Genomic DNA, 8427 nt, shown 5'->3' with positions numbered 1-8427 from the left:
AGTATATCTGACGTCTGAGAGCAGTGATCTTCACTAGTTCGGTCTTTGTCACAAATAGTTTGACCTCTGATCACACGGCTTCGACATTTTGTCTTTACAGTTGGAAAAACAAACCTCTCAAGAGGCGCTCATTTTTACCTGTGTCAACTTTTTGTTAGTTACCAGAAATGTCTCACAACAGGCTAACGAGCCTTCGCTCCTCCAAAGTTCAGTAACTGCAGAGAAAATAAGGACACAAAACAACACCAGGCAGACCAGGGTGAGCACACAGCTGTCGTAAAAAAGAAACAACACTTTATTTTTGTTTTTCTCGGTCTTTATAGTGACAGTTTGATGAAGCAGTAGTACAGAGGCCATTCGTGAGATGCCTTTTTCAAAGCGTGAGTTGCCACGGCTCAGCTGCGATGCACAGATCCAGGTGGCAGTAGTACAAAAACTGAGGTCACTCAACGCCCGCTGCCTCATCTTCAACAGTGAGACAGTGGAAGGCTGGAAAGTGATGAGTTTTATGGGATGTCAGTGCGCTGTGGCCCCCCCCACTGATGAGCTGGTCATCATGCCAATGACTGCTTCTCAACACAAATACAGTAACATATCCAAAAAACAAAAAACAAAAAAAAAACACACAAAGCATGAGATTAATATGGTACAGTATGCAATTAAAAAAAAAGAAACAAGATGTTCTGCAGTTTTATGTGCACCACTAATAGTTTTATAGCACCAGTGATTCATACAATCATCAATGTTCCTTGGAGTATATTTATCCGTAAAAAACAAAAAAACAAAACGAGAGTAATGAGTGCTACAGAGGACGGGAGGGAGGAGACACAAGGAGGACCAAGACGAGAATGGCGGCAGTGCATCTGGGCAGGTGAAGTCCCCCGATATCATCAGCAGCCCCGCAGCTCCTCCCGCAGCTGCCGCCGAGCGACGAGCACTGTCCGCTCAGCGCCGCCACGCCGCAGCGCGAGAACTGGTCCCGGCACAGGTCCGCTGAGCACACACACACACACCGGGGGGGAGAGAGAGGTGGGGTGAGCCACGGCAGCCAGACACAGGGAGCGGGTAATCTAGAGTGAACCCAACCCACCTTTGAGCAGCTCCTCGTGCGCGCACACGGTCCGCACGCAGATCTCCTTGTTGATGACGTACACCCGTCTCAGGCTGAGTGGAAACACATGCGGAGGCACAAACAACGGAGCACAGCGACAGTAAGGCGGGAGCTCGCCGCAAACTCAGAACACTGTTACAAAACTACACTTGGTCAAGAGAACAGAGGGGATGAAGGCCTGAAGATAAACAGTGATGTAGAATGTCAGAGAGCAGGGTGTAAAACTGTTGCTGGTGGGACACAACAGCTTGTCCTGCAGCCGACAGGTCGCCTTGACCGAGACTCTCAATCCTTCGGCTCAGGATTGTCTGCAAGTTCATCATCCAGAGTAAAACTTGAGCCCAATGAAACACGTGGACCCAGTGGCTGCCGTTACCCAGCGGCCAAAATGAAATGCAAACGTTTAAAAACAAAAGAAAGGCTGATATTCACACAATCACTGAGGGTAAAACTCTGTTATTCATTACATAATATACAGTCGTCTAACCCTATTCAGAGGTCTTTTCCTTACTTTCACCTATCGTGATAATGCAAACTGCTGTATATATTTAGAACAGAGGTGCAGTAAAATCAGTACGTTTTTTGTACATATTTACACTGGAACATGCACAGTTTTTTAAAGAGTTTTATTGCTTTCTTTAAAATGTTCTACCTATTTATAAATGTATGGTGTGGACCATGCATGGGCTACATCTGCAATTAGTTACTTAAACGGTTGCTTTGCAGTATTCTATACACAAATGATCACTACTATCCAACAATATTTGCAAATACTATTATTATGACTTACAGAACACATTAGTCGAATAAAATAATGTCACTTTGATATTTTCAAATTAAAAGCACCAGTCAGGTGAGCTAACTGGAAGTAAAACATCCATGTCTGTTAATATGAGAAAGATAAAACAGAAATGTCCAATTTTCATTGATAATGGCAGTTATTTGGTAGCAAAGTGAATAAAAGGTTGGGGGGAATGTTGGAGTTTTTGTGCTTGTGTTTTCTTTATAACAGACTTGAGGAGGGGCTGAAACGGAGCCACGTCTGCTGCAGTCGGCAGCAGGGATCACGACTGTGCTTCTGTTTTTGGGATGAACTGCTCATTCCGACGTTTCTCCCAGATTACCTGTAGAAGCAGAGGTTGTTGAGGCACTGCTTGCACGGCTTGTGGACCGAGTAGAGCCTGGTGCAGGGATACTGCTCCTCTCTGCAGTCTGGGAGCAGAGCAAACAACACAATGAATCGATGAATATCCCAGCGAAACACAACCAAGTGAAAATCTGTCTTTTCTCACCGAGAGGGCCGGGCTCCGTGGGCTCCGTCTCCAAATCAGACCCTGATATTCAAATGGAAAACAGATTCAAATCAGACAAAAAAAAACTTTTGAAACTATTCAAATTAGTGATTTAATGTGTGTATGTGACAGATGAGAGTCAACAGATACCTGATTTCTCTGGACGGACCACTGGTTCCTGTCGAACCTGCTGCTGGAACGTTCCCGGAAGATTGTCGGACTCTGGAGTCTCTGAGCAAGACAGACGGGGGGAAGGAGACGGATCGCTCTGTCACACGCTGACAATTAGACACGAGAGCAGCAAAGAGATGAAAGACACGTGTGAATGCTTCACCTGGGAAGTAATCCGGCCCGTAGTCCTCTGCGAAGCGGTGTGAAACGAGCCGGAGGGAGAAACGTTCCATGAGATCAACAGTTACAGTGGAGGACCGACACGCACGGCACAAGGCATATAAAATGAACCACCTGCACGCCTCAGAGGAGCAAACAAGCAGCGTGTGAGACCGTAATCTATGACTTCATGCGCAAGATGTTTGCAAATAATAACATGCAGAGTGGCCAGAGTGGTATTTACGCTGCGATACAGTTGCCATGCGGGAGGTAAACAGCAATCGGGAGAGGAGAGAGAAGCGCTGGAGGCGAGGTGACACATCCAGAGGACAGAGAGCAATCAGGAACACATGTTGCAGAGCTCTGATGTAAACCCGGGCCGAGGCGGGAACAATGGGGGCCAATATTCCCTTCATGGACTCACCCAGAAATGGAAAGGGTTCCTGGTACTGAGCCTGGCCGAGCAGCAGGACTGTTGATGTTTCAGACAAATAAATCACAGAGATGGAGCGATGAGAGAAATGCAGGCATGGAGAGCCAGTAATTACGAGCTCTCTGGACGAGCTCCGCATCGTTTTGTTTAGAGATTCCGAGCTTTATTACACACTTGACCTTCAGCATTCGAACACACCAATCACATCTCATTTCAAACATGTTTTTTTTCATATACAGCATTTACATTTCTAAGCACAGTGTTTAAGTATTTGAAGCAAAAACAGTTTTGACTCAAACTTTACCTCTCAGAATGATGTCCTGCTTCAGTTCAGCTCTATTCTAGATTGTTAATCTAGTCCAGTTTTCATTTTGTCACTTGGCTCTGCGTGCGTACGTCTGTGTGCGTGTGCATTGTCTTTATAATTCAGTCCTGTTTTGTCTGTTCCTTATCTGCTTTTCCTCTGATTTTTTGGGTTCATTGTTTTTGTTTTTTTCCCCCTACCAGAAATCATCATTCAGGTTCGCTTTTTAAGTCTTTAATCTGCTTCTTGGATCGTTTTCCCGAATCCCCTAAACTTAAGTTTAAACTTAATACTGATTACATCAGTGCTGCGTAAATTCAGTGTTGCACAGTGTGTCAGTATTAAACGTCCAAAGTGGTCTTCTTGTTTCATTCTGGATATCTCTGTCAGCACGTTAAAGCCAGATAACCTCAGGTCAGGACTAAATGAAGACAATGTGCTGGGTACCGGACTTAAGTGTAATCAGATTAAATAGATCAACTCTGTTGAATAGAATTGTGGCTAAAAGGTTTATCAGTGTTTTAGAAGCAGTATTGACAAAAAGAGGTCAGCATGTGTCAGAAGTGTGCAGAATGTTTCTTTCACTGACAGAAGAGGGCGGCCGACGCTCACTGTGGTTTGCAGGTGAAGAAAAGCCTTTTTTCCTCATTATTAAAGCTACACTGTCTTGCTTCAAGCATTGTAGATTTGGATTATTCTTTCATATTTACCAAGAAAACACAGCATTGGCACCATCTATGTTTTGGGAGACGTGATGAAGAAAATCCGATTGAAAGCATTGGACCAGCTGTTTGGCTGCTTCCACCTGTGACGTTCTGCATTTGCTACTCTGTATGATACTTGGATGTCTTCCCCTCTATAAACTTTAAGGGCTTAATAGGACGTTTCATTAAATACTTTCTTCTATGTCTGGCAGATGGTGGGATTTAGACCACGCTCACATCTGAAGTTTAGCTGAAAGCACAAAGATCGGAAACAGCTGGTCTGCCTCTGCGCTCCATCCCCTGCTCCCTCCCTGCGACGGCACACCGCAGAAAGTCACGGCCGTCAGCCAAGAAACGCTTATAACTCATGTAAAACCACAGCGTGCTGGGCTTTTGTTTTAACTTTGAATAAGAAGACTTTAAATTAGAACATTTTCAGTGTGGTATCCTATAACCCGTGGCCGGATCGCAGTTATTTCCACTGATCTTTGTCTTTTAGCTGAAATGAGGTGAGCAGTTGATGCCAGTGACTTCAAATCTACCGTACAGACATTAGTGGGGCAATTCTGTAAAGTTCATGAAAACGGAGGCTGTTCATGGCTCCATTTGCAGAAACATCGGTTCACAGGCTGTCAGTCTCTTGGTATCTGTCTCCTAACAGAGCCCAGCATCAGGGAGCGCTGCAAGCAAGGTGCAACGTTCTGGACAACTAGAGGATGGGTTTGTTTGCACTGTGTCAGGTGTCTGTTTCCAAAAACGAAGGCCGTCTTAATGAATCGTGGCGTTTTCCAGCCTTGAATGCTGCACAGTTATTGAACAATCATGAGGGTTGGACGCCGACTCCCGGGGGCGGCGTGATGCAGTTACCTGGCATGCAGAGGAGCAGGAGGACTCTCATGGTGGCTGTGGGAGGTAGACTGACTTCAGCACTAGACAGGAGAGCCAGAATCAAAACAAAGCAACATTTCTTAGTGCTGCTGTTCTTTAGGTTTCCTGAAATCCCTCCCCCCCCCCACCCCTCTCCCATGCTGTGCTCTCCTCTGTCTGCCCTCCTTCACCCCTTATCCTCCTACTGCCCCCCCCTCCTCAAACAGAAAAAAAAAGAGCAAGAATTTGGCATGTCGTACACCACCGAAGAACAATCTTGCTGTTTTCCTACTTTTCCTCACTGCTGCAGCAGACAGTCTCGAGGCCGCATTCCAGGAAAAGAAACAGAGGACCCCTTAACCCCCACCCCTCCCCTCTGCTCTCAGTCTCCACATCCTTCATTTCCCTTCTGTCGCCTCACTGGTCATTCCTCAAACCCTTCCCCTCCTCCTCCTCCTCCCCTCCTCTTCATCTTTTCCCCTTTTTTTTTTTTCAACAAGCAAAAGAGCCTCTTTGGTTCTGTGGAAATCACGTGTGGAAAAAAAAAAAAAAAAGTTGAACTTTGACACTGTCACATCATTACAGGCCAGTAGACTGGAGTTTGAAGGCCTTCAGTGAAATCCAGGAAATCACACCGTTAAATACTGTCAAAACCATCATTCTAACACCGACTAAACTACTTTTCACTTTAGCGGAAAGTATGAATCTCCCTCTTCCACTGCAGCCCCGCAAACCTCCTCTCTCTCTCACACACACACACACACACACACCACACACACACACACACAGTGTGAAATGGTGATTTTTGGTGCTTTTTCATCATCCAACCCTTTTTCACTTCTGTGTCTGCAGGCAGAGTTTTATGAAGTCGCACTTACATCCAAAACAATTAGGTTCTGAATGTGCATTAATAAATCCATTCACTTTTTTGGACTAAATTCATTTGTGTTTGTGTGTGGTTGAGTACCAGTGTACACACACACACTCTTCTTGTGCATCACAGTGGCTATCGGAAACCATATGTTTTCACAGTCCACATCTGGGAGTGATTAGCCAGCCTCTCCCCATTGAGTCCTTCCCTTTCCAGAGACCCATGGGTCTGCAGGCTCCCCCAAAACACACACAAACACACACATACACTTGTAGGATTTTCTGGAGATGATGTGAGGTTTTCCTCTTGCACTATTTCAAGTCTTTTGTTTTGATAGATGTCAATGCTGTGATGACAAAACAGTATATTCTGAAGTGCCCTCAGCGACCCCCACTCTCTGGAAGCCTCTGATCCCCCCCCTCTCTCTCTCTCTCTCTCTAGTACCATGACTGAAAGTCCCTCCTCCCTTTCTCTCCAGTGAAAACACAGGACCACATGTCAACTCTCTACATACATTAACGCACAAACGCAAATCACACAATTTATTCTTCTACAGCGGACAGAACTATTGGTCCCTGAAACTCTCTGAGTAGGATGCATGTAATTTCTGCACATCAGCTCCTTTTCTGTCTGTTTCTCTCCCCACAAACGTCTCAGTATTAATAAAAGTGGGTCTGGATTTTTCATTCCCCATACTGCATAACTTGGAGGAAAAAAAATGAAGGTATTGTTCAGGGTTCTTACCTGACTGGGAATCTCTCTGCTCCGGCTTGCAGCGGCTCTCATGCGCCCTGTGAGAGCAGGAGGACCTCGCAGCGCCACATTGTACCACCCCGGATCTGCAGTCTCCTCCCAGTCTAGTCCCAGTCCCGGTCCTCAGCCCCCCCTGGACCGGGACAGGATCAGACATCCAGACCATAAAACCTCATTTACCTCCCAGAACTGATCAATGTGATGAATCCAGGACTCAGGACAATAACGAAGACATGATTTATCCATTAAGGAGACCAGAGATCTGCAAACTCAAGGCGTATTTAACATTTTTTAACATGCTCAACCATTAAAATTAGGATAACAGTTTATAAAGTTATATGCTCTGAAGTGTATTTTATTTGTTTAAAAGATGTTCAACATTTTACAGTATGTTTAAGCTGTTTTTCTATTTCAGTTTTTCTGGTAGTTTAAGCCATTTTAGTTATTTTACCTATTTTTAAATAATGTTATCTATTCTGTTTGACTCTCAAACATAATAGATGTTCTTTTTCATCCTTTCAACAAATCCACGAGATTAGATTATTCATGAGATTCCCTTAATTTCTACTTTCTAATCACATTATACTAAAGAAGTGGCCGAAACATTTTGCATAAAAGGGTTACATCTGTCCACAGCTGCAGCGACGCCTGGAGGACACAGAGTGTAAATGCAGGAAGCAGACCAGACAAAAACAAGGAGCACACAAACTTTCAGCGCTTTATTTCCCATCAAAACAAAGACTGCAGTTGGTATGTTGGAAGAAAAATAATCTGAGGAGACATGTTTGTGAATCAGGCGCCAACTTGAAAAGCCACAAGCTATAAAAATCCACAAATCTGCCTTTTTCCTACTTTAATACGCAGCGTTACCGTCTCACGAGGTGCATGAACATACAGGCAGTAGAGCTGGAAATAAAAACCTTGGTTATGGTACATATAAGACTCATTCACACACAAACACTCTCTCCTGCATTCATACTGTACATGTGCGTTTTTATGACACGGGTCGTCCCACCATGCAAACACAGTGCAGACGCCCGCTGTCCAGGCCATCAGACCTCAATGAGCATTATATTTTAACCATTATATAATTTAATTATGGGGGACGAGTCGCTCAGGAGCAGGGCTGAGGTTTCAGACTGCTGCTGCCTTCTTCTCCTTGTATGTGGCCATCATCTTCTTGATCTCAGCAATCGCTTTACCCGGGTTCAGCCCTGAGAGGGAGAGAGCACAGTGAGCAGCCCATTTACTGTGATAAAATATGGTTTTATTCAGATCATATCCTAATTATTTATTCAATCATTTCTCTCCAAGTACAAAATTTAGTTTAGTCCAAAATGGTTTCTTCCATTCAGAAAATGCAAACAAACACAAAGCCTATCACACACAAGAACTGATCTCTTAATGTCAACAGAAGTTCAAGATATTATTTTCTCCGAAGATTATCTATGAAAAATATTAAGGCTTGCGGTGTCAATGTAATCTAGTGAGAAGTTACCTTGGGGCAGGTCTTAGTGCAGTTCATGATGGTGTGGCAGCGATAGAGGGAGAAAGGATCCTGCAGCTTGGACAGACGCTCCTCTGTGAACTCGTCTCGTGAGTCAATCATCCAACGATACGCCTGAGGAATCACAAAATACATCACTTCTGTTTAATTCCTCGATCCAGTTTAGAGATTAAATTAAAAAAACTGAACCAATCTAAAATACTCCCAGACCTGCATGAGGACAGCAGGCCGAGATACTGTCTCCATTCCACCAGT

At 44.5% G+C, this 8427-nt stretch overlaps 1 protein-coding gene across 1 annotated transcript; it reads right to left on the bottom strand.

The window, feature by feature from the left end:
* Positions 1 to 802: 802 nt before the first annotated feature.
* Positions 803 to 6740, bottom strand: LOC115388089 (microfibrillar-associated protein 2-like). The gene is made up of 9 exons (XM_030091021.1): positions 6657 to 6740; positions 5042 to 5103; positions 3158 to 3205; positions 2738 to 2764; positions 2554 to 2634; positions 2404 to 2445; positions 2236 to 2323; positions 1091 to 1164; positions 803 to 993 (listed from the first exon to the last, which is right to left on the bottom strand). Exons 2-9 carry the CDS (start codon positions 5070 to 5072, stop codon positions 803 to 805), a joined length of 582 nt encoding a protein of 193 aa, XP_029946881.1. The 5' UTR covers positions 5073 to 5103; positions 6657 to 6740.
* Between the last annotated feature and the right edge of the window lie 1687 nt (positions 6741 to 8427).

Source organism: Salarias fasciatus, chromosome 5, assembly GCF_902148845.1.
Source record: "Salarias fasciatus chromosome 5, fSalaFa1.1, whole genome shotgun sequence".
Lineage (NCBI taxonomy): Eukaryota > Metazoa > Chordata > Actinopteri > Blenniiformes > Blenniidae > Salarias > Salarias fasciatus.
The sequence above is the reverse complement of the archived record's forward strand: the minus strand, read 5'-3'. Positions and strand labels throughout refer to the sequence as shown.